The following is a 26,820-nucleotide window of genomic DNA, read 5'->3' as shown; positions in this document are numbered from 1 at the left end:
ATTTTACTGAGTTTTCTCTTCAACTGTACAGGAAAAAAATCACCGTATGTGTGTTTGCATGGTCCTTTCTTGGTGCAGATCTTCTCTTTGTGTTTCTTTTTTTTTTTTTTAATATCTATATTTGTGCCTCTATACCTCTCCCAAGTGCTTTCCTTTCTAAGATCTAGGGGATTTGCTGTTTAATAATTGTTCTGTACCTCAAAACTTAATCTGCCTACTTTTTCTACGCTCAGTTTCATTGCTCCTACCACCAGTGTTTCCTCTGCCAAGCTCGGTAACCGAAGGTTCAGATACCTGAATTGAATTTAAGGAAGAACTAGCTGGTTTTTCTTTTATCCGCTGGTGATGATTAGCTTAATCAGCACAAACACAAGCCACAATAATCTGTTTGCTTGGAGATTCCCAGGATGTTAATGACTATGCTAATAATTCAGGATACAAGTTCTCTTTAAGAGGAGGGGAGAAAAGGAGAGGGGGGGAATCAGCTTGCTCAGTTTAGGGCACATTTGTCACAGACACCTAACTGGCCTTACTTTAAACTACTTGGGCTACGGTAGTTTAAATTGTTTGACGTTAAACCACATGGGAATCTTAATTATAAGTTTTGCACATATCTTCTTAAAAGTAATTTAAATCAAACTCACAAGTTCCTGTATCCTAGGAATTACAAATAGTAGAGATTTGAGCAGTTTTATTACATGTAAAATTCAATGTAATTAATGTTACTGAATACCGCTGGTCGAAATAAAATCGGTTGCTGTGTCAGTTAGCTGGCTAGAAATTAAATTAAATTAAATTGATCTATTATAGTGCATAGAGGCATGGGGGAAGCTTTCTAGTTGTCTTTCTAACATGTACTTCACCAAATAAGTTTTTGATAGAACTGTTGCTCTGTGCCTTCTGGGAAGTTAAAGAGTGAGAAAGCAAACAAAGCCAATGTGCCATCCTGCTGCCTTCCAGGGCCCAGGCAGAATTGTCTTTCCAGGGGAAGGACATTAGGAGAAAAGTAAATCAAGGCAATCTGATAGAGAATCAGGGTTCTGTCACTCAGAGACAAGATATTGTGCAGTGTCCATATACTTTGTTTACTGTAGGGTTTTGTGAGTTGTAACCTGCCTGTGCAAGCTGTTAATGAGGCTAAATCTTGCTGCTGGAGGATTGAATTACAGTACACCTCTGGGCTAATGGTTATAAACGGAAAGTCCCATTAGGGCTGCATTCTGATTCAGTCATTTGCATTTTTTCTATTGTGCCGAGAACAATGCTGAGTAAATAGCTACAAACAAACAATTTACATGGAAATGGGTAAAATGTACCTAATTAGTATTTTGCGCTTGTTTTATTAATGATTGCTTAAACTAAATAGCACTTAGCAACAGCTCTCACCAGCATCTGCAGGTGTGGGATGCTCAGTTTCTGGGTTGATGGGAAGGCTGCCAGGACGGCTCTCCAAAATTAGGCAGTTTGTTATATTCCACTTAGTTCAGGTCAACTGCCTATACCTGGGTTTTACCCTGTTCATTATGTCAATAACACAAACATCGGCAGATTTGACTTAAAGCCAAACACTGTTGCGCTTATGAGCGTTTCTAATATTGAGGGGAGGGGAAAAAACAGTCCTAACTTTGAAAAAAACCCATATTTTTAAGGTGAAAATGGAAATTGTTTCCTTTATGGTTTACTGCATTCTTAGAGCTATGTTTAAACACATCTTTTTGTTAATATTTTTTTTAGTATGGTGAGTTAGGCTTTTCCAAAATTTCATGTGGTAGAACTTCGCTCATTTATGTAACTGAAATATTATCACGCTTCTAAGATAGTTACAAGCTTTAGTGGGAGAGCACTATCTGGGATGGTTCCAATATAATCTCTTTAATTACTGACCAAAGCCCCAGTAGTAGGATGTTTTAAAGTGATGCAAAGTATTTTCTGCTCTGACATCTATTGTTCTTTCATTAATTTTCATTATTTATAAAAAAAAAGTATCCATTAAAGTTGAAGGATTAGATTCCTTTTCATGCCTCAGATTTGATGTCACTTTACACGTGAAGCCAGCTTGGTGACTGGAGTAACCGAGAGCAACATCTGGCTTCTCATTTCAGTTCTATGAGAGAATTTTACTCAAACAAGTAATTCAATTTAGTAAAACCATTTTTATAGCCATGGTAAAACTTTTTGTAGTTATTACTTTGAGACAAAAGTGTCTGAGAATTTTCATCAAGGTATTTTTATAGAACATAGTTTATAAATGCTTTAAATTTCAAATAATTAGGTTTCTAATACATTAATAATTTGGGGAATGCTTAAAAAAAGTCTGATTCACGGATGTCTTTAAAAATTGTGGTGTGACACCCAACTGATATCGAGCATCCTATTTATAATGTGGGCCAAGCACCATGCTGTAAACCAGTTACTATCATGATGATCAGATTGAGAATGAAATTGCATTTCTGTCAATTACTGAGTTGGCAACTGTTCAATATATCTTAGCAGCAAGATGAAGAGCGGCGTCGGCAGCTGAGAGAGCGAGCTCGTCAGCTAATAGCAGAAGCTCGATCTGGAGTGAAGATGTCAGAACTTCCTAGCTACGGTGAAATGGCTGCAGAAAAGTTGAAAGAAAGGTCAAAGGCATCTGGAGGTGAGCTGAGGAACCTTGTATCTTATTCTTGTGGCAACCTAGAAACCAGAGACCTTTTTGGGTATCACTTTTATTCACATTTCAAAATGTTGTTGTTCATCAGGTGCATGTATGAAAAGACCTGGCCGTAGATATGTTTCCTAAATCAGGCTTTGTCACTTAATTTCCAACAATTGAAAGAAAAGCATACATGTGATTGAAAGAAAAAGATGTTATGTGAACAAGTAGCTCATATTGGCCCATTATTTATAGAATTGTCATTATTTAGAATTTTATGATTGTTGGTTAAAATCTCTTCAATATATATATTTATATAGGACCATTAACATAATTTTGGGGGAAAACAACATTAGAAATACTTAAGAAACTTTATTTTATATTAACTGTGTTCATAAGACTGCTTGGGAAGAGAATTTTAAAGGCGGCCCATGGGAGGTGGGGGCAACAACCCTTTGATTTTAAATTGCAGTCTTTTGACATACCACAGGTTTTGAGTTGTAATATTGCTATAATGTTATTAAACTGACTTTGAAATGTCATTAAAATTCATATACCTGCCAGTGCTACGAGTCGAAGTAATGTAGTGTCACTCAAACTCAAATGGGTGCTGAGCACACGTTTCAGTACAGGCTTCTTGCTCTTTTAGTATCTTCTACACATTCTAAAGGGAAATTGTGTTTCTCATACTAACATGTAATTGTAAACCAAAGTGTCAGGAAAATCCAACTTTAAGTTCACAATGCATATAGATTCAACAACAATATTGTTTTCTTCTCTATTACATGTTTTTTATATGCATATGTATTTAAATATAGTCTTACTGCACTCTAAACCCTACACTTCTGTTCCATTTAACACCCAAAGAGAAAAGCAGTGAGTTGTACATCTCCCTTTGGGTCTAGTCTTCGGGTTTCTTCTTTTTGCCCAGTAAACCAAGCTTGCCAACCTAATTCTCTTTCATGATAAATAGGGAAGTTACATCCTTGATGGGGATGGAGTAAGACAGGCTGAGCAAAATGACACAGTTCTTGTATATCAAGTAGACTATGGTGTTCTTCATCCCTCTTCACAACTTATGACTCCCCATCCTACGTTATATAATTACTTCCTCCTCACTGTTTTATCATACCTGTACATAGCTGTTCCTGCCATCTCTCCCCTCCAAGGAAGGTACAATTTCTGGGTATATCCTGAGTGCTCAACTGGATAGTAGTTACTCTGTTTTGTGGCAGTGACTCACAGGTGGTATTGCTAAATATCCCAGTGTGCTGCTTTCTGGGATGTGGCCTTCCCTGTTCATATTTTCTTCTGAATTTTGCCATTGGTCTTCCTGCCCTTCAGTTTATAAACAGTCTCAGAGGTAACTGTGCACTGTGCATATATGCTAAAAAAAAAAAAAAAAGTCTATATACATAAATACTGCACATGCACTCAGAGTGTTTCAGTGTTATTAAAGGAGTAGACAGTATCAGTACTCATGACAACTTGTTTATAAAGTTATCACCACTATACCTGTTGGGTTTTAACCAGTATAACAATTTCACTGCTTTCTACTTTTGCACATGCTTTGAGTTATCTCCTTGGTTTATATTTCCTACCTTGATTTTAATTTGTTCATACAGTAGTTTGGCCAAGCTATTTAAACTTCTCTTGGACTTCCAGTTTTTATTCCCTTTCTCCTTTTATTCCTTTTTGCTCTTTTCATGTCAGTGTGCATTTTATAGCACTTCTTTCTACTTATTCATTCTCAAAAAGCTTTCCTTATGGCACATCTTCTACATACTTTCGCCACACTGCTGGTAATGTCAGGTGCCACACCAGATCTCCACTCAAGAAATTGATTCTTCTAAAATAGAGTAGTTCTGTGAAATGGCACCAACACTTTATAAACCAAATAAATTATAATTATTTCTGGGTTTAGTCTTTTTCCATTTTTTATTTCCACCAAAAATTAGGATTTAATAGACAGTCTCCTTATTACAAATGGATTGTGAATATTGCCCCTGACTGCATTCACATGTAGTAGGGTTTTTTTCTGTGTATAGTTCTGTATTCCCTGTACAATACCCAAGACAAGTTTATAGTAATATCTTTTGTATCTTTTGTATCTCTTGTCCATTATGCTTCACTAATATCTTCTTCTGCATTGATTGCTACGTTTTAATTTACAAAAAGGGAATGTACCAAATAATTTTCCTCTCTCAATTCAGTTATTCCAGAAAAAAGTGACATTTTGGCTTTGGGATTTTGGAGTTTCTAAAGACTAATTTCTTGCTCACTATTGTAGATGAAAATGCGATCCCTTTCAGTGTTTCTATATGCTCATTAAGAGTTCCATGCTTTGGTGCCGGTGCTACATTCTTTGTTAAAAGACTTTATTTAATCATGGTTTGAAAAACTCAAATGCCTATGGCAAGTTGAAACTTTCCTGGATAAGCAGCATCCTTTGCTATGAAATCTAGTCTTTTTCATAGGTTATTTGGCATGTGAGACAGAAAATACTTCTTCCTGCCAACTGCCAGAGGGTTTGGGATGGCAGCTTCAAATTTATTAGATGTCCTACTAGCTTCAGGCTGATAAGCGGATGCCTTGAGATGGGTCCAGGGACAGTATCAAGATAGAAATCCAAATATCCTCCCTTTTCCCAGCAGCGACGGGACAAAGGAATTGACATCTTATCTAGGTAGTGTCCCCGTGCAGTAGGACACCCATCTACTCTTCTAGGTTTTGGGTAGTGTGTTTTCTTTACTCTGTGGCACATCTCCATCCTTTATTTGAGATGGCATCTTTGTGAGGATGTAGCTAGTATCTGGAGGTGGTGAGTAGGCAGGGGAGGGAGGGAACAATGGAGAGGACAGGGGGTAAGACAAGCACAATGTGAAGAGGCTTTGGGGAAAAAAGTACCAAAAATAGGCAAAACTGGAAGGGGAGAAGAGAATGAACACAAGATCAGCACAGAAGAGGTATGTTAGAGGAACAGGAAGGGAAAAACACAGGAGAAGCAGCATCCAAATATATTGTGAGACAAAAACAGTTTTCAAAAATTTTGGAATTAATAACAAACGTTGGAAAGGTGTACTGCAGTTAAAGAACCTAGGAAAGAGAGCCAGCTGGCATTGCATTGCACTTGTATGCTTAAAGATTTCAGGGTACATTACAGATTTTACTTCTGAGGCAATGATTTGGAGGGAATGTACATGGTAGCTCAGGCTTACTCATCATGCTTAGTCTCCAACTCATAAAACAGTGTTAAGTTCTCGTTTTAATATTTTTAACAGGCAGTATTTGTATCTGTTGGCAGTTACTGCTGCGCTTTCTTGTCCTGACATCTGATTTCTTGTACACTGAACCAGTATTTAGACTCTGCATTTCTTCCATTTCCCACTTTTGCTTCCTGTATTACTGTTCAGATGCTCCTGTTAAATCCTGTAGCCTTAAAGTGAACTCTGTACCTGAAAGTAAATAAACTAAATATCTGAATATCCACAAGCCTGAAGGACTTCCCAGAGACAATCCTGGAGGCATCTTCCCTAAAGAGCAAGTACCGTTCGTGCAGCTCCAGTGGCAGCTTATATATGCTTCTCCCACTAATGTGATCCAACCCCCATCAGTGATTTTACCTCTCTATGAAAATTTTTCTTTTTTAATTTCATCTAGAAATTGATGCAGTCTGCTGCAACTCTTCCACATGTGGGCAAGCTTAAACCAAGTCAAGAGAATATCAGTTTAACCACAAATTAAGCCTGAGCTGAATCTGAATAGTAAAAAATACGAGCTATAAAATGCCTCTGGATCTTCTTTTCCACCAATATTCTGGCATTTCCATTTGGTTCCAAAAGATTCTTATTTCACTTTCTTCAGTCCAGTCTGCAGTCCAGGCTGTGTAGGTAATGGTCAGTACTTTTTAGTTCTTGACTTAATCCTTCATCTTTAATTTTGCTTGTTTCTTCACAACATAGTAAGACTTTGCTGTCTTTCTAGGATCCACATTTACATACTTTTCAAAGAAGAGTTCTTTAGTACTCTTCTAAATATGTGCCCTGGTTCTAGACCAAGTGCTTTAAGTTTTTCACACTAGTAATTTGTTCTTTTCATAAAAGGTATCTGTTATCTCTTCGTCATGTTATTCCTTTTATCATTTATAATTGCAAAATCTTGTTGTAACATGCTCCCTAAACACATTTCCCTTTCCAATACACTGGAAGAACATTGGACTGGAAAAAAAACCCCTAGAGTAGCTTAAAACAAGGAATCTGTAGATTTTGAAAGATATTTGAAAATTTGTGAAATTACTTCAAATGAATGCTTTTAATTGAATTTATTTATTATTTTTTTTAATACAGTGTAAATGTCCTGATAATCATATTCAGTCGAAGCCTGCTAACTTTAAATTAAATACTAGGTCAGGTCATTGACACTAGGAACTGGTGTCTTTGACATTCCTATCTCTTTTGTTACCTAAAATGGTGGTGTCAAAGAGAGTGCCTCTGATCTCATCTCGCTATATTAAATTAAAGAAAATCAAATAATCTAATATAAGCATTCCCTTAGTATCCAGCAGTCTTAAACTCTGTCATCTTGTTTAGATTGTTTTGACACATCCAGCATCCTGCTGGATTACTGGTAGTTGTGAGCTGACCTTGCAAGCTGATTTCTTTGGGTGCTTTGGGAAGTCATTGCCTGCCTCTAGGCTCAAGGTGGTTTCCCTCTGCCATGGCAGTGTCCCTCTCTTTCTCTTCCACCTCTTCCACATGTCCATAGCCCTTTGCTGCTGTTAGCCTGGTCGTGCTTTCAGTGTGCCACCATGAGCTCCAGGATGTGTTTGAGAGTACTGTGGCCTGAGTGCCACTGAACGTCTCTAACACCATCATGAAGGATTTAAAATCATTTGAGAAGTCTAGTTCCTCATTAGAAAATGTAGAGATGCTTTGAAGAAAATTCAAAACTTCAGAATTGTTGCTGTTGCTGCTTTACCATTCTCTGTTTTCTCTTCAGTCTGCTTTTTACCCTATCACTTTCTCCACTTCATCATGATCACACTGTGCCCTTCTACTTTGTTCACCTACCTCTGTGCTACCTGAAACAACTAGAGTCCAGATCACAGAACCTTTTATGTGAATTTAAGTGGGAACAGAAAAGAGGTCACAGAGAGTCCTGAGTGTTTCTGCCCACCCGGTTGTACGCCTGAAGCACCATCTCTCAGGTCCCAGGTCTGGTCACAGATCCTGGTTTGGCTGAGGAGAGGTGTTGTTCTCCACCCATCAGGCTCAAGCTGGGGCAGTTTGGAAGAAAGCTGACTCTTCCAGGGACCATTGAGAATTAGTGGAGAGGAGCCCAGGGAAGACATGGTGGTCAGCTGAAACGGAGGGGTTCTACTTCACAGATTGCTGCTCCTTTATACATGCAACGGATGTTGAGTAAGACACTGTAATGGAAACTTCTTTGCTCTTGTCTGTTGCAGCAAGAGCCTAAGCCTGAATTGGCAGAGGTCTGTGAAAGACATTGATTAATTACAGAGGAACTGAGGGAACAGCTGGTTAAAAAGAGTAGCAGACATACAAAAAAGTCAACAGGCTCCTAAAATGGGAATTATAGGCACTATGGAGATAAAGAGGTAAGGAAAAGAAAAAACTGTATGACCTTTGTGTCAGCAGTCTGGGCCTGAAGTGCAAACCAGGTCTGGGGATGAGGTTTAGTGTATTTCAAAGACAGACAATGAGTGATCAGCACCAATCCTGGTCCAGACTTCCCCAAACTTCTGATATTCAGGATTATGGCATCTTGGTACTATGTTTAGGATCCTTTTTGTTTATATGGCGTTTGAATGTACCAAAGTACTGTAATTATAATTAGTATTTTTTCCTATTGTGAAGTGGTTCAAATTTCCTTTAGTTACTATTTGTGTCTTACTTCTCCAGACACACTCCAGCCTTCTCTTTTTTTGTCATTTTTACACACATGCATACATACATAGGAAAAAAATGTTTGTATAAGTCTGAACAAGTGTAGATAGCATTTGATATGAGACTTAAAAGTAAGCAAATACAAGGCAACTACATGCTTGGAAAGTACTAATCTAGCTTTTATGGACTTTAATTTCATTATATATTTGTATTGAAAATGTGAGTCAGGATTTTTTTCTGGGATCTGCTTCACAGTTCAGCACTTGGTATTTGATCTTCCTCAGGTTACTTACTCTTTCTGTGCCATAATTTACCTACATCATCATCATCATAATTGTAATTATAATAATCACTTACTTCGTAAAACATTATGGGGCTCATTTACAAGTGATATTCATAAGCTCCTCTGAGAAACTTGGTTAAAAGATCCTATAAAAAATATACAGTATAATTACAATTATTATTTTATTTAAAATATATGTAGCTTACAAACAATGCTGATTCAAAGTGGTGCAGTAAGGCAGCAATCTGTGAGTGTGCTCTTGCTACACCTGAGGTCAGTGCTTGCTAAGCATGATGTTCCAGGTGGCAGTTTTCATCCTTGTATTAGAAGTGGTAGGAGACGCTAACACCTAAGCAAGGTACAGTGATCACTGGTCTGTGATGTATTGTGCAAAGTAAGGAATGGCAAGTCTCACCAAGCTGGGAACTCAGTACCCAGAGCTGCTGCCTTTCTCAAGAGTGCAGCTCCCAGGTCGTTCTGCTGGCCAGACCCATCCAAACCGGCTGTATGCCAGCTTTGGCACCCATTCTGCATTAGAGAGAAATGAAAGCCTGGGGGAAATCATTTTGACTCGAGTTATAAGGAAAAGCACATGTGCTTTTCAGAGTTAGCCAGAGATTTAGTGCAGAGAACAGCCACTGCTGAGGCCAGACTCTACCTTTATTGTAGCAGGAGTTTCCAGCAGAGCCCCCTGTGTGTATATTGAATTGCATCAGTTTTACAACAAATCCATGAGTGGACAGAGTGAAATCTCCTTCCAGACTTATTTAATGATTTGCATTTTTATCATAACTCAGCTTATTCTCTAAAGCATTCATTTTTAGTGATGTGCATGTACATAAGAAAATACTAACCTTAATGCTGTATGTTCCTACAGATGAGGATGAGGATGATGATAATATTGAGATAGATACTAACGAGGAGGTTCCTGAATGCTCTGTTACTGGAGGTGGAGATGAGCTTACTAACCTAGAAAATGACCTTGATTCAACGGGTAATTTAAATAATGGCTATTTTCTGTATTTAGCATGACTAACACTCCATCATCACATAAGTACTGATGTGCTGCTTCTGTCTGTCATAGCTTTATTCCTTTGTGCCTTTTCAGGTCTTTTAAAGCCTAATGCTTATTCTTTTTTAATATTTTGCATTCACGTTTAGTTGAAATTTAAAATCAGCAACAAAATCATTATTTCCAGCAATGACAGATTTAAATGTCTCTTGCTGTTTGATGGGGAAGGGGACCCCGGGCCAGATTTGTAAAGCAGAGCCACCTGAAATCACCCTGCCTGGATTGTCCCAGCAAACCAAGGTAGACAGGCCAGAGGAGTGAGCAGTCACGTTGGTGAGTACAGCTGCTGCTCTCTGCACTGACATCCTGGCCTGTCTGCTCAGTGAAGAGGAGCAAACATGCCTCAGTTTCCATGTAGGCTTGGTATCCCTCCAGTTACTTCCTGAGGACCAGTTCTTGTATTTATACCTTGTTGCTCCAGTGGGGACATGGAGGTATAAATCTGAACAGAATTAGTCCTACTTACTTTACAAAGTTCAAGTAATAGATTTTTAATAACACATTTTAAAAGCATTCATATTCTTGTAGAAATACTTGTATAATCTTAGCACACGCTGGTCAAGTAATAATAAATGATAGTAATGGTATTTCCCCTTTCAAAAATTCTAATTGAGCAAAACTGGAGTTCAGGTTCCTCCATAGATATTACAAGGGAGATGCTTATTTAAAAAGGCGCTAGATCTTCCAAGATGTGAAGGTAATTGCCTATCAGTAAGGGGCTCCTCTGCTCGCAGAGAGTTGCTGAAGGAGTTTGTTCTCTGTACAAGTCTGTCTGTTACCAGTGGCCCTGGGGACTGCCGAGGGCCTCTTTGTATCGTGGTGTGCTTCTCTGCCAGGGCGTTTCTGCTCACTACAAGTTAGCTCAAGCCCAGAGAAGTGCAGCAAGCATAGGATAGTGTCAGGATAAAGGCAGTACAAGAGAGAACTTCTTACAGCATCCTCCAACTTGGTTCTGCCCATGCCAGGTGGACCCAAGTGTGCAGCCCATAATATATTAAATCAAAACACTTCATTTAGTGTTTGCTCTTTGTAAATTAAACCAACAATGATGTGTATATAGCACTTTCTAGTCTTTTTGGATTGTGAAAGACTTGAGTCATGTCCTTTTATTTTTTTTATTTGAGGATTTCCAAACACATAAGAAAATATATTTAGTATTTCCAGCATTTGAATTAAGCTGATTTAGAGCAGAATCCTGTCAAATATTTTTCCAATAAATACTGGTTCATTTTAGGAGAAGAAGAAAATCAGTAAATGAATATTCCTGTCACAGTCTCAGTGACTTACCAACATTTATTTCTGTGGGTCTTTTTTCTTGAGAGATACCTTCTCAGGGATACAAACCCACTACCCAACGCTTCATCTCCACCACGGGAAGACATTTGGGAAAAAAACTGGGACATCATTTTGCAGTTCAGTCTGCACAGTAGTCAGAGGTACAAACGAGTAAGGAAGGGGACAGGCAATAATATAGAAAGCAGTCTAATGCTGTGATAGAAATCAGTGTACAGAGATTTCTCTGGGATTCTGCCAATTCATACCAAGTTCTAATGAAGGCTGAATCTCCTGGGAGCACCTAAGTGCAGAACTGTAAGGGACATTTCACATTTGGGATCATTATGACCATCTTAATTAATTTGTCCACTGCTGAATCTTAGACCCTCCCATCTCTCTCGAAGAGAAAACTGTTTTTACTGCCAGTTGTTGGTTTTAAGTATTACATCTGTCTGTCAGTACTGCTACTATATGCTGCTGTGAATGTATCTGATAAAATGTGAACCTCTTATATCATGGTTATTACACGATGTTTATGTATAAACCCATGAGAATGTGCATGTACTTACATGTGAGCCTCAATTAAGGGCACCCTGACTGGGTGTGCCAGAGGAAAGGGAAACTATCCTTCATCATAACCCAACCCAGCCCATTGCTGCTGGAGGCAGGCATCATTTGATTGCCAGCATGCCAAAAATATTTTGGCTAACACGAATTGGAGGGCTCCAAACCTTGGAAGGAGCTGTGCGGCAAAACAGTCATGGCTCCACTTCCCACACCAACTAGAAGTCACCAGCCCAAAGTGAAAAACTCAGGCTGTGCCTATAGAAAAACATAGCAACTGCTATTTCCTGTGTTTGACCCAAGGCCCAGATGTATGTGAATAATATACGCAGGTGATGCTGTATTCGCTCCATTGCAGAGGCGATTTCTCGTGTGGTGCTGCATGTAGAGTATGTCTGGGGGCTTCTGTGCCAGCATTATTCTGCCTTCCTACCCAGAGTTAGCCCCATAGTTCTGCGCTGTGGTTTGGTATTAACAACTTTCTCCTTATTACATGTGTACGTGTAGGTAACTGTGTATGTGTAGGTGTGTTACAAATTCATAGTCAACGATCACGTACAGAATGAGCATTATTGGGAGGTAAAATTATCAACTATTATTTCTTTGGGCTTTGATCCAAGTTGCTAAAACTAATGAAAAACTTTTGGGCACTTCGGCAGACTTTGAGTCTGTCCCTTCTATGCAGTTATGAAGCGTTTTACGGCTCTGCCAGCTTCAACATACTCTATAAATCATAGTAAAATATTACTAGAAAGCTGTGTCTTGATACTGAAATTTTATCATTCAGAAGCTGTGCCAAGGAGCCTTAGGATGAATTAGTAGTTCATAAACTTGAGGGGTTATCAGTACTTAGAATATGTGATAAATTGTTATATGTCATCTTAAAATAAATGGCTCTTTAAGTGTGGTTTTATGCCAAAGTATAGGTGTGTACAGGTTGGAAGTAAAGTAAACATTGTCTACTTTCTGTGTTTTTTCATCTGCTGTCTTCAAGCATATTTAATTGTTCAGTTGAGTGCTACCTACTTCTTTTGAGAAAACTTAGGCATTATCTATGTATGTTACACAAATCTATGCCAATCCAAATTGCAGGAAAAAAAAGTCTTCTAGTTTTTTCCTTTTTTAGTTTGAAATGATAGCAAAGTGAATTAAATCTACCTTTTAAATTGCTACATTGTTGTAGCGACTCTGCATTTAAATGTATCTCACTGTGTTGTATGTGGTATTTGCATATTTAGCAGAACAAAACAGTAAGTTGGTGGATTTGAAGCTGAAGAAGCTCCTAGAAGCTCAGCCACAGGTGGCAAATTCATTCTCCAGTGCTGCTCAGAAAGCTGTAACTGATAGCTCAGAGCAAGACATTAAGGTAAGTTTTGATTAATGCTTTTGTCTCAGTACCTGTGTTCTGATTTCGGGTGTGTACTTTGTGAGGAGGAAAATGATTTCTTATCAAATCCTTCACGGTAAGAAATGCAGAAAATCTTTGTGGCAGTGCAGTTGCATAGTTTGCAATGCACTGGCGTTTTTCATGTTGATTAATCAACATATTTTCCTTTTTTTTTTTTTTATCTTGATACTTGTCATTGGCCTAACACTAACAGATATAAGAAGCACCTCTCAATTCTGACTGCTCAGGTTGTCACTTAAATCAGAAATGCAGCATGGGCTCCATCCTGCTGCTGGTACAATCAGCAGCGAGACTCTCCCTGACTTTAACAGGAGTAGGATTGGACTCTCAGGGATTTGCTTCCCTCCCAAGCCTGACCCTCTGTTTTCTCTCCACTAAAATTAAGCCGTAATATACTTTAAAGGCATACATACTTGCGTGCTTGACAACGAGTGCTTCTGAGAAAAATAGACACGAGTCTGTGGTGCACTCAGTCGTTTTGCCTGTTCTTAACATTCAACACTTCAGCATAAAGCACACACCAATCAATTTTCCATTTCATTTTCTTAATTAGTCCCCTTGTGTTCTTACTATTTTTTTTTTTTTTTAAATAGTCCCTGTATGTCATTAATATCCCTATGGCTCTGGGGCACTTCCAGTTGGGTATAACTTTTCACCCACCTGCAGTCTGGGGGGAAAGCACTGCTGACTGAAAGGATTTCCTTCCCCAGATACAGAGATGCTTTGAAGTCCCAAAACAATGACTTTCATTGCTTTTCCCTTACACTGTCGGTTCCTATAAATTGGTGATGAAAGTGTGTGGCAGCGGCAGAGGACTTTCGGTCTCTATCTTTGAACAAAAGGAAGCCTGGATCAAGTCTGATTTTTGCGTTCAATTTAGCTTTCTGCGGTGGATTTAATGCAAAATGAAGCTGGCCCAAGAATAATACAATGGATTGAAAAGGCTAACTGAATTAGTGGGCTTAGAGGAATACATTTGTAAAGTGGCAGAAGTCCCCAGTCATAAAAAGGTTTCTTAAAATGGGATTTACTGGCTGATCACACTGATATTTTAGCATGTTGCCAGGCCTAAAAAATTAGTCATGTTTGTTTATTTTGATAAAGACTCTGTTTTAGGTTGTCGGATGGTTATTGTGGTAATAACACAAGACCACCTTTTATTTAATCAGAATCATAACCACCTGATTAGTGCAGCTGAAAAGTCATCCGGGGGTATGAGCAATACTTTTTTAAACTCAATTCGGCAGATGACACACAGGCCACTTCTTAGGGTAATTTGGTATCACCTTACCTAAGAAAAATGGTATTTTTCTTTCTAAAAAGCTTCTGTGAAGGAGTTGGTTTTTTTAAGGTACTCCCACAAAAGTGCAACTTAACAGTTTATCTCTGTGTGCATCTTTCGAAGGAAGAGTTGGAAAGTGTCATTATAAGGAATATATGGTGTCCATCTGTTCTGGTGGAGCTCTTGGCATTGAGGTGGATTTGTTTTTTAATAAAATGCAGTTTACACATTTCTAAATGAGGCATTCTGTGTTTGTGGAAAAGGATAAACTGTTACCTTCCCTTGGGGATTGTGTATCCCCGGCCTCCTTGAGGCTAGAGAATAGGCCATTGGAGAACTCCCTCATTACCGATTGTCTCAATGCAGAGGAAGGGCAAAGTCTTGGTAGCTTTTGATAACCAGTTTCAGCATTCAGCAGGCTTAGCTATTAGTCATGCATCTTAGCCTTTCCCTATTTACTTTCAAAACACTTAATAAAAATAATAAAAGATTAGGTATAAAATGAAATATTTGTTTGGTACACAGCACCTCGGTATCTGCAGTTTCCACACACTGCGGTGGTTCAGTCTTCTGGGATATTTCGTGTTGATAGAATCATTTGAATTTGTTACCAGTATTAACATAGGAAGCCCTGGAAAAGATAATTGTAGTTTCCTTAGCTGTAAAGGGCTTACTTACAAATCTGGCTTTGGAAAGTTATAGCTGATGAAATGCAGTTCAGTGGGGTAGTATTATAATCCTACCTTTTAGCCTTCATCCAGTATTAGTGGTTTATCTCAATGGGCATAAAATTAGAAACTAGTTCTTCTTGTCATACAAGTCTGTGGGACTACAGAAAAGACAGATTTCTTTACCGGGCAGGGAGACAGGCTAAAGGCAACACGCTTTTAAAACGATACAGATCATGTTCAGGGGTAGAGACGCCGCTACTTGGCAGCAGCATGCGCAGCGCTTGGCAAATCAAAGTTGCAAAGGAGTGATTTTTCGTTTAAAATCGGTGTTGCTGGCAAATGCCAGTCACAATTAATAGGTCTGGCTGCTAAGTAAGTAGAGAGTCCTGCAGGAGGGTGCCCACATAGCAAAAAGCCAGTCATTGCTACCACACATTAAACAAAACAAAACAACAACAAAAATTTAAAAAAAAAAAAAGAGAGAGAGAGAGAAAGGAAAAGTTAATCACTCTTCTCCTTTTTTTTCTGCAGTTGATACTTTCATCCTATATAAGTTGTGAAATCCTCTTTGGAAAAGCTGTGTCCTGTCCCCTTACTGAAACGTACCTTTCGAATTTGTGTCGTCCCGTTTGTAAACAAAAGAAACTGTTGTGTGTCTGGTTTTTTTCCTAGCAGAATGGAACAGAGGAACATCGTGCTGAGCGATTACAAAAAGCAGCAGAACGGTTTAGAAATCCTGTTGTGTTCAGCAAGGACTCTACTGTCAGAAAAACTCAGCTCCAGTCTTTCAGTCAATACGTGGAGAGCAGACCAGGTAGGAGAAAATATAAAACCTGTTTTCCCATCTTATGATTTAATAATATTTAACAATAAATATATGAAAACCTGATAATGTAAGTCCACATTTCAATACATAAATATCAAGCTTTATAATAATTTTACATGTCTTTCCCCTTTTTTCAAGAGATGAAAAGGCAGAGATCAATACAGGAAGATACAAAGAGAGGAAATGAGGAGAAGGCTGCGATAACTGAGACTCAGAGGAAGCCATCAGAAGATGAAGTGCTTAATGTATATTAATTTTTTGTCTGGTTTCATGATTGCTGATAATTCCAAACTGTATGTGGAAATAGTGCCTTTATTTGTTAAAATGAGATGTTAGGTTTTTTTAGATGTCAATCTCCAGTGCATTCAAAGCAGAGTGAGAGGGGTGCACTGTTGAATTAGTCTGCAGTGTGGTGATAATTGTCAGATAAAAAAAATGAATTTTTCAGAGTTCCACAGCCCCAGCTTCCTTGAGACATTTCCATCAGGGCACTTCCCATAAAGAGATTCCAGTATTGATCTACCGGGAGGATTTTAATTATTACAATAGCAGATACCGCAGAGCTGCAGTTAGAGGGAAGAGTCACATGAGACCTGCTAGAATTTCTCAGCCAACCCATTTTGTTGGCTTGGGTTAATGGGTGTTCAACCTTTCCATTATCCAGATCAGCCGTGAATTACTAGCTGAATGATGTTTGCATTAATATAATATATATGGTAATTTCTTCACTTAATTAACGGGGAGGTTCAGCTCAGTAGGGGTATGGGCTGATCATGTGTAAAATTGATTTGTGAGGGAAATATTTGATAGACTGCAGGGAGAAAGCTGGTTTTGATGGACAGCTGCGGGACAGAAGCAGGAAGAACAAGTTTTAACCTGAATTTTTTTTGTCTGAAAACACAACACAGCCTTTGATGGTGGTCGTTTGTTGCTCTCCACAATTTATCTAAACATATTTGTAATTTTTGCTGAAGCAATCTAGAGCTGAGTAGCGATTTTGTACTACTGTCATATCTATACCAAAACATCGACGTTTTTATGAGCCAGAGTTATTTTTAGCCCAGTTGTACTTTTGCAGAGCTGAAAAGATCTGGCACAGTAAGTTCACATTATATATGCAGATGATACACATGAACTCTTGGGATATTTCAGCCTGACACAGCATTTCTTTTCATCTTCTAATAACAATTGTTAACAATTATGCATACTGACATTAGGGAAGTTTTCATACTGTTTTCAGTTAATTATAGTTGATGAAAGGCAATATATTGCACATCACCTCAACTCCCCAGACTGATTTTTTTTTTTTTTCTTCAGAGACTGCTCTCAGGGAGTTTTGTTGTTGTTTTTCTGGCTATATGACAGGTAGGAAAGGGGTTTCCATTGGAGCTGATACTGTTGGCTGTTCTGTAGGAAGAGAGGGACCAGATTAATGGGGGCATAATGTGCTTAAATTCAGATAACCCAAATTTCAAAGTTATGTGCTTGTTACTGGTCCTGGGAGCTAAGCCATGCCATTAGCCTTCACTTAGAACATGTCTTTATTTGAAATAATATACCGATGTGATTATTATACCTGTTGCCTGAATATGAAGCTGAATTGATGATTTCAGACACATTTATGGGAAAACAATTGAAAACATTCAGGGAAAGTATGAGACCCTTACGCAGCAACAAGTTAGCCTCTAGTAGAGAAATAAGCCTTATTAAAAAAGCCCATCTATTTTTCTGTTCCCAAAGGACAGTGATTTCAGTAGCATCCTTTACGGAGTGCAGACAAAACATTAAATCATTTTGCCAGAGTTGTTTTCCCAATTTAAACGATTCTCCAAGGCTTTGGGGCAGGCAAAGGAGGAAGAAATGGATGGGGTTACTCGGAAGGAGTAATGTTTTTTTCCCCAACTTATACAAAAACATGCTTCAGGAATGACTTTTCAGCATTGTATACAGCCTGTAATAACTTGATACAGCCAAAACACGGTGTGAAACTTATTGAGCCACATAAGAATAGCTTGGAGGTATTAAATGACTGTTTTTGGGCTCCTAGTGAGACAGCCAAACTGCTTTGGAAATATTTGGAGATTTGTGTGGTCATCTGCGGGGCAATGCTGAGAAGTTACAGGGTACAAGAGGCAAACCTGACTCGTTAGTGTTTCCACAGCTTTCTTGGTAAGGTTCAATACATTTTATCATCTTGGCATCCCCAGGGCCGCCTCCTGGCCAGGTGTGAGCAGGCATGGAGGCAGGACAGCTCGAGTTAGTCCCGGTGCACCTGAACATCTGCCTGGTGCCATTTGTTACCACTTCTCAGGATAAGAATCACAGTTAGAGTAATTAGCAGTATTTTTACAGATCACTGTGTAGCAGGGCAATTGCCTGCAGTCAGAGAAACCCAGAGGCATGATAGCGGAGGCTGGGGAGCCTCAGCATTATAGCTGACCCAGAGGAGCTAAACAACCCAGGGAGCTTGTTTTAGTTTGGTTTTAATCTCAAAAGCCCACTTTTTAATTGTCATTAGAGCCTCTTGTGCTAGTTCTTCTAGCCCCTAAAGTCAGTGTTTTAAAATTGAATAAGACCTGAATGGAGTAGAAATGGCACATTAAATAGTGCTTTATTTGGATTACGTTTCCTTTCATTATGCTTTGTTACAGCAGCTTTTATGTACTTAGAAATAAATTAGAGGAATTTCAAAAAGCCAGCCAGGTAGTAAAAAACTGCAAAATCAAATGTTCCCTAAAGAAAAAACAGGGTGTTTTAATAAACAAATATGGACATTTGGCAAAATTGTAAAGTTTATGAAATGTGTTAGCTTTTTGGTAGTGAGCATGATATTTGGTTGTTTAGGTAAGTGTCTTACTAAGTGTTTGTGGAAAGGAAAAATGCAACTTACAAGTGATGTTTTTTCTTCTTGTTTGTTCTCTTTAACAGAAAGGGTTCAAAGACACCAGTCAGTATGTTGTAGGAGAATTGGCAGCACTAGAGAATGAGCAAAAGCAAATTGACACCCGTGCCGCGCTGGTGGAGAAGCGCCTTCGCTATCTCATGGACACAGGTACGGTGCCCAATTACACTGTAAACAGTTTTGGCAAATTGAGCGTTCACAAACTCTTATAGAGTTTTGGAAGTGTGAATCTTTGAAGCCTGAATGTTCAGCAAAACTGCCTTGAAAATAAAAAGGCTGCGATTTGCAGCCACCTCTCTGGGCCCTGGTGATAAGAGTGCCTTCATGGGAAGTGATAACTTGCCCTGATACCGTGTGAGCCAGCACTATTGAACAGTGTGCTCATCCATGCAGAGTTGGAATACACATCTGTGCCTCATTGATATGCCACTGCTTAAAAAAAAAAAGAAAAAAAAAAGAAAAAAAAAGTAAGATCTTCACTGTTCTACTGATTCAGTGGGAAAAAAAAGATTTGGCCAGCTAAAGCCATGTACTGCATGAAACAGAGCACAGTACATGGGGGAAGGCTCCATTGACTAGATCACTGAAATTTGAGAATGCTATCTGGTTACTGATGCTCCACAATTATTTATTTATTTATTTATTTTCAGGAGAGTGGGTTTTAAAAGTCTGTAATACTTGGTGTTGTAGGTGCAGTTGAAAGGATTAAAGTGTATGGGAGAATTTTTGTTAAAAGCTTGATGATTTTGACTTCCATGATGAATGTTAGATGGATATTAAGTGTTGACGGTCATTAGAGATAGAGAGGTTTAACCACATCAGTTGGAAACAAATGGTGCTTTGATATTTCAAAAATAAATAATATCATAGGACTTTTTCACAGGAAAAAGTGTTCTTCCTGTCCTGTGGGGAAAAAAAAGTTAGTTCGTCCAAATTACTTTGTGGATAAATTGTCTTTATAAGTTATATGTATATCTGCTCTTATAAACTTGAAGCCTGTCTTTAACTGAAATAACAGATTTTAAAGTAGATTTGAATCCAGTGTTACGGTTTGGAATACAGATCAATAGACATTAGTTAAATTTCAGTACTTTGAAGTGAGCTTGCCACATGTGTCCAAATACTAGGGTGTTTTTTTAAAATATATTTACTTCCTCATGTGCTCAGGTGGTTTGACTTTTTAAAATAGTTTTACAAAAACATGTAACTCAGAATCTATTTCCATCCTGGATGAATGCTTGTTTAGTAGGACTTTTACCTGTTACAGTCTTTTGAAGAACTTTTTCAAATTCATTACATGACCTTTAGTTATTTAGCTAGAGAAAATGTGTGTACAATATCCTGCACCTTCTTGTGTACTTTGTTATATTTGTGAAACGTATGTTCTGCACAAAAGAGCCAGTACAATGTTTCACAAGTCTATATGAACTCCAAATGCTGCCTCTAGATACATATGGAATCATCAGCATAGCACTTGGGGATTTTTAAAACTCTAATAACCATGTTGTTATTTGATGAGTGGTGTTCATCAGGGGTCGGTATTGGGACCAGTGCTGTTTAACATCTTTGTTGGTGACGTGAACAGAGGGATTGAGCGCACCCTCAGCAAGTTTGCCAACAACACCAAGCTGTATGATGCAGTCGACACGCTGGAGGGAAGGGATGCCCTCCACAGGGACCTTGACAGACTTCAGAGGTGGGCCCGTGCGAACTTCATGAAGTTCTGCAAGGCCAAGTGCAAGGTCCTGCATGTGGGTCAGGGCAATCCCAAGCACAAATACAGGCTGGGTGATGAGTGGATTGAGAGCAGCCCTGAGCAGAAGGACTTGGGGAAATTAGTGGATGAAAAACTGAACGTGAGCCAGCAATGGGCACTTGCAGCCCAGAAAGCCAGTCGCATTCTGGGCTGCATCAAAAGAAGTGTAGCTAGCGGGCTGAGGGAGGTGATTCTCCCCCAAGAAAATTTAAAAAGAGTTGGAACTCTATGATCTTTAAGGTCCCTTCCAACCCAAACCACTCTATGATTCTGTGATTTATGTTATTTATTCCATTTTAAAAGAAATTTCTTATGTTTTTTAATTTCTTCTATTTTGAAATATGATAAAAAGTTGCTGTATTCTGTGTGTCATACACATGATGAGATGATGTTTCTTTTAAGTATCCTGCATAAAATGCGGAGTCTACCACACAGCTAGAGTGGCTTATACAGCGTAGCTGTAAGGGTTGTAACAGGAATACTAATGAATACCCGTCACTTCTTTTACTAAGGATAAGGGGACAAGTGGAGCAGCCATAATAAAAAAGTTATATTCTTGATCATTTCCTGAGCGTTCAGGATTTACCTTAAAACAAATTATTTGACAAGTTCTTGATAAAGATCCTATTTATGTTCTCAGCTTAAAAACACAATTTAAAAGAAAACATGTGAAAAGCATAGTTTCTTACCTACAGTTAGCTTTATAGCCTTGAAAGCAGGCATTCTCAAACTTCTCTAACTATAGTTCACATCTTAACAGAGAGCCTATCTTGTGTACCACCTCCCCTGCCAATCAATGTTCTATTTGTCATCAGACAACATTGTGGCAGCAACTGCAATTGCTTACGTGGAAAAGTGGTATTAGGAGGGTTTGTTTGGTTGGTTGCGGTTTTTTAGCAGTCCTTAAATGTGATATGGTAGTGGGAAAAAAAATCTGAACATCTCTTTTTGCTATGACTTTAAAACTCTGTTGTGTCACCTCTGTTTCTGTGCCTGTGTGCAGTCCCCTTCCACCAGCTCCTCACCTGCCTTGCTTTCCTGCAGGCTCTTCTCCCACCGGCTCCTTCTCTCTCCCTCTCTAGTACCTACTGCAGTTGCTTCAGAGGATCTGCTGTATCTCATCTCATTAGTGGTTCTCTTTGTCAGGATGGCACTTGGTTTTAATTCTTAATACAGACAAATAAGCAACTTGTGCCTCTTAGTCCCAGCTTCTTCTGTAAGGGTCTGGGCTTGTTTGCTCAAGTGTCTGACTGTCTGAGAGGGAAATCTGGAAAGGAAAAAAGATGAGTCAATGCCATATGACCTGCCAGCTTGCCGCAGACCACCAAGTGGTCTGTAAAGCCAAGTTTGAAGGAAGAAAGTAACCACAGCCTGATAGCTAAAAAAGCCCTGAAGGGCTGTTGATGATGATCTCGGGGTTTTGCAAATACTCCCCTAGGTGTTGGTACATACCAGAAAGATGAGAAATGTGAAATGCTGCCAGCTCTCAGAGGTGTGCTGAAAAGTCTTTTGATACTTGGTTTATCTGAAAATGCAGGCTTTAGGAACCAGGAGGTCACATGGGCAAGCATAGCTGAAAGATCCTGAAAACACATGAAGGACAGGAACCACAAATGAATTGGTTTTATAATTAACATTCTCTTTTAAGCACATCTCTCTTAATTTTGTACTTCTTGGGATTGTAATACTGGAGAGCCTCAGGCAAGTAAGAGTCTCTGCTGACCTTATTCCTTGGCATGAGGGTGCTGTGTTTGTACAACTGTAGGGGGAAGGACTTACCCTGAATTGTCCTAATGTATGCTTGCAGGATGATTGTCCCCGTCAGCATAGGAGCACGTTTTTGTGTTGTGATTTCCAGCTTTGTTTCCATGTGTGCCAAAACCATACAAGATAAACGAAACAACTGGGAGACTCGCATCATGACTCAGTCATTGCCTTGAAATTAAATTGAAGAAGAAGGTGGTCTGCTCATCCCCATTGTGTCTGCTTGGGGACAGGACCATCTTTTCCTTCTCCACTGTGCTTGGCCCTGTTCTTTATTAGACTTTTACTAGGAAGGAAGCTCTCTCTCTTCCTTCTCATCCTCCTCCAACACAAAACTGGGGATGTTTTTTTTCCAGTGGGGAGACTCTTTGCCACCTGGCAGCTCTTCATCCTCTGAGTTTGAGAATCCTTTCTGTTGCTCAGCCAAGGGGGATTGTTTCAGGCTGCAGCCTGAATTTCTGTTCTGGATACATGCATTTCACAGGAAGAGACGTTGTCTCCTGCTCCCATCTATCAAAGCATTAACGTAGTTGGGAATTTCCTTAGGCTGGTGGTAAGACCAGAAAGATACCATGACTAACCCCTGGACAATACAGGCTTTGGTAAATGTGAAAGAATTCATAGCTTTCACTGACAGGGAATCAGCTGTAAGTATAGACAATGTATGTTCTTGGTTAGATTCCAGCTCATGGCACTGTTTGACTTCATTAGACATTACACTTTTTAGTGAAAATTTCTGGCACTTAGAGTTGCAAATAAAAGTTTCAAAATGCCGCCCTAGCTTTACAAGGGCGACAGTGGCTGTGGGTAGCTGCAAGGAGTGGATCTTGGAGGTTCTCAGTGCCCCACTCCCTTTTTGCCATAGACCAGGAGGAGAGGAGTCCCTGACGTGATGCTCTCTAGTCCAATCCCTAGGATGCAACCTGGGTTGCAGAGGTATCTCTTCCACTGCTGCCCTTGCATCTTTTGCCCTGCATTAGGAAAAGGGCATCTAATGGAAATGGGGCTGTATGAAGAGAGCCCAGGTCCTCGTCTGCATGTGCATTGCCATTTTCTGGCCCTGCAAGACAGCCTTTCTGGCTGGGGAAGCCGAGTTTCTGGCTCTTGACCAAAGGGGAGCTGGTATTTTCAAAGTTCGTCAGCCAGGCAAAGAGTTTAGAACTGGCTGAAGCTTTGCATTTCTAGTGCCAGCTGCTCATGATTTGACTAGAAACACTCATGTGATGTGTGAAAAAATAAAAGTTATTAAAATTCCCGGGTTGCTGATTTCCATCTGAATCTGAATAGTCACACTTTTATTAATATCCAGTAATTTATGTCACTAGTGGTGTAACCTCAGTCCTTGGTCTTTGCACTTAAAATGAAAATGTAATCTTACCTTGTTCCAGTGAAATGTAGTTTACTGGTACACTGCAAAAGTGTGAGAGGAATCAGTACTTCAGTGCCTTGAACTCCGTAGAATAAGCTGATGGCACATTTGCTATCATTGTCTAGATATATGTAAGAGTTACCTATATAGAAGGGGTTTTGCAACATACACCGTATGAAATACACCGTCACAAAAAAATTCAGTGGGTGCACGTGTTTAGAGAAAACAAGGTGTGGAGGTTCAAGTAAGAGAAATTAGTTGTATGATTGAGTATAAAAAACATATAATCTAATATCATCGATTTCCCTTCTTCCTCTATTATAATGGCTTGGCATTAAGTGATGACAGGGGTAGGATTATCTTGCTTTCTTCAGGATTGTATTTACCCATGTTGTGCCTAACCTGTTATGGATAAAATAGTTTTGTCTCTACTTCTGAAAGTGTCTTTCTCCATTGCAGATTCTTCTGTCATTGTATTTTAAGGTGTCTATCATCTTGATATCCAAGTGCCAATTAAAATACAGAATTATCACATAATACAATTAAAATAAAAAAACCAAAGAAGCCTAGTTTACAAATCTCTAATCTAAATTTAGCTCTTTTTTGGTCACTATTTCTTCACTAATTGCAAAAACAACTATTTGGAAAAAAAATTTGCAGCTATCAGATATTTTGTTATCTGACCACAGGGTATGAAGTGTTTTTAATTGTTTTTCTGATTAACTGCAAGCTCCCAAATTCAAGTAGAAGCATATTTGTATTTTCCATATGAGATCCTGTACCTTACCAATGAATGAGCATGTTCATGGTACTGTATAAAGATTAATGAAATAAAAAAAAAAACCCTCTGTTGCTGCTGATTGACCACTGATGGTAAATGTAATTGAATTAGCAGTGCACTAAAATAAATGTAGACAAAATAAATATAGACAAGAAAATCTGGTGAAAGCTTCTGTAATGTTTTAGATTAATAGGCATACAGAATTCTTCACATTTTTTATTACGTTGTCCCTAGATGAATTCAAAGTAATTGGGGTGGTTAATTTTATTTACACAGAGCCGTTCACAGCGCATTAAATAATAGAGATAATTGAACAAGAATTGTCAAGTGTGTACTGATATCAGACATATTACAGAAGGGAATGTGCATAAAACTTCATTTCTATGCAGCCATTGTTTATGGTAATTAAGTACACAGATTTATCCCTTGGTTGCCTTCCAAGCTTATGGCAACTGCTATTGTTGTGCTCCATTAATATGTAATCAGGAAATAGTTTAATTTTCTAATCTGCAGTTTGAGAATTCACTTTCTAACAACTCTTAATTACTGCATTGCCCTAATGATGCTCATGGTTAGGAAAACTGAACCAATAAAGTCCGTGGAAGAAGCCAGAGGGGATTATACTTCCAGAGGTGGTGCTTACTTAATAAACTTGTTATGCCTTCACCAGAGGGAGCTCAGTGTCCTTCAAAAGCAACTAATTTTATATTTCAGAGTTGTACATACCCACGGTGTGAAGAGTTAACGTATGGTGTGCGGCGGGGGTGGCTGTAAATTTGATTCACTGGAGAACCAGATAAGCGATACTATCACCATTTTGGTATTTTTCCGACTGTATACTAATTGTAGAGTTTAATTGCACAGGAAATAATGCAGGTGGTTTAATCTATTGTTTTAAACTGTCCTCTTGGGTTTATTTTTGTCAAGTTTGTTTTCTTTCATTAGCCACATTAGCTGAATGCAGTATCATAAAATCTTGTACGGGCACATAAGTTCTGTATATTGACAGCTGTCTTATATTTGCTGTTTTCAGGGTGAATGTTAAACAGTAAAGGGCTTTTTAAAATAATTTCCATTCTCCACTGGCCCATCATTCACCTCAATTGTGATTTCCATGCTGCTGCTTTACCTAGTGCAACTCCAGTGGCAGCACTGCAGTTTATTCTGGGTTTGTGGTGCTGCTCTAAGATGAGAATCAAGCTGCTGAGATCTTGCAGTCTATCTGCGCTGACCCTGCCCAGAAGTGTGTGTCCTCTAAATGAGAAGATCCGAAAAAGGAGTTAAAGTCTGCTGAGATTTACCATCGCTGTCATATCTGGTAGACCTTGATGGTTCTTGACAAGCTCTGCCTTCTTAGTGGCAATTACTGTGCCTTGAGTCTTCTACACATGTTTTTCTTCTGGGTTTGGGGTGCTGGTGGGGTTTTTTTCCGACTCATACCAAATTTCAGCACCACAGGTGTTTAAAATGGGGCAGGATTGCCATCTCCCAGCCGCTGTTTCACCTCTCCTTTTTCAGTGCATAAGCTTCCTTGTCAATAGGACTAATTACACAGTGAACCAAACAACAAACATTAGAAACCCTGTAAACACATATGTTGTGTCACTGCAAATTAACTCTTACCAACCGAAAAAGCAGCATACGCTTTGTTGCCACATGTGAAAGGAAAGTCACATGTATTAATTAGTTAGCATTTTACACGGCTTTGAAGATATAAAAGACTGAGGTTTGTAAGAGGGAAACATTTGAATTTATTAATAGAAAAGGAAAAAGGTTGAGCTAAAAAAGTACAGTCACAAAAAGAGGGTTTAAATAGTTGATTTAGTCTCTTGTAACAGAATGAAATTTTCACTTCTCATATCAAATCTCATCCTGGGCTGAATTTGTATTCAGTCTTTTGGCCATAATATTTCTTACTGTCCTTTGGCATTGGCCGGTGTCAGGGCACTAAAACTTGGGTTCCAGGAAACGTGGTTTTCCTTTTAGAGGTATAAAATAATATGGACATATGCAAAATATATTAAAGGGATAGCATTTCTGTATTACACACACCAGTGTGTGGACATACATGTATGTTTTATTTTAATAGCAGCCCAGGGCACATATACAATGGTATGTTACAGTCCCTGAGTACATATTTAATTAAACCATACAAGTTGTCTAACATCGGATAATCAAAAATAATGCAGATTTCTGCTTGTCTGGCAGTATACTATTTGAGGCATAAAATGCACAGTTTCTTTATATCAGAGCACATATACAAAAGAGAGGGGAGACAAAAGGTGCTGGGCCATGAGGTAGCTGAGAGCCTGGGCTGCCGGTGGCA

At 38.9% G+C, this 26,820-nt stretch overlaps 1 protein-coding gene across 10 annotated transcripts in view; it reads left to right on the top strand.

Moving 5' to 3' along the window:
* EHBP1 (EH domain binding protein 1) overlaps nucleotides 1-26,820 on the top strand; it is a 226,635-nt gene that overhangs the window by 170,163 nt on the left and 29,652 nt on the right. For 2 of the 10 annotated variants that reach the window (XM_049799732.1, XM_049799729.1), the window contains 6 exons: nucleotides 2,491-2,638; nucleotides 9,702-9,818; nucleotides 12,977-13,101; nucleotides 15,772-15,910; nucleotides 16,061-16,167; nucleotides 18,851-18,974. In XM_049799732.1, coding sequence (XP_049655689.1) covers nucleotides 2,491-2,638; nucleotides 9,702-9,818; nucleotides 12,977-13,101; nucleotides 15,772-15,910; nucleotides 16,061-16,167; nucleotides 18,851-18,974 — 760 coding nt within the window. Of the gene's footprint in view, nucleotides 1-2,490; nucleotides 2,639-9,701; nucleotides 9,819-12,973; nucleotides 13,102-15,768; nucleotides 15,911-16,060; nucleotides 16,168-18,850; nucleotides 18,975-26,820 lie in introns of all 10 variants that reach the window. The other 8 variants (XM_049799731.1, XM_049799726.1, XM_049799736.1 and 5 more) reach the window with 6 other exon arrangements.

Source organism: Accipiter gentilis, chromosome 5 (genome assembly GCF_929443795.1).
Source record: "Accipiter gentilis chromosome 5, bAccGen1.1, whole genome shotgun sequence".
In the NCBI taxonomy this organism is placed as follows: domain Eukaryota; kingdom Metazoa; phylum Chordata; class Aves; order Accipitriformes; family Accipitridae; genus Astur; species Astur gentilis.
The sequence above is the reverse complement of the archived record's forward strand: the minus strand, read 5'-3'. Positions and strand labels throughout refer to the sequence as shown.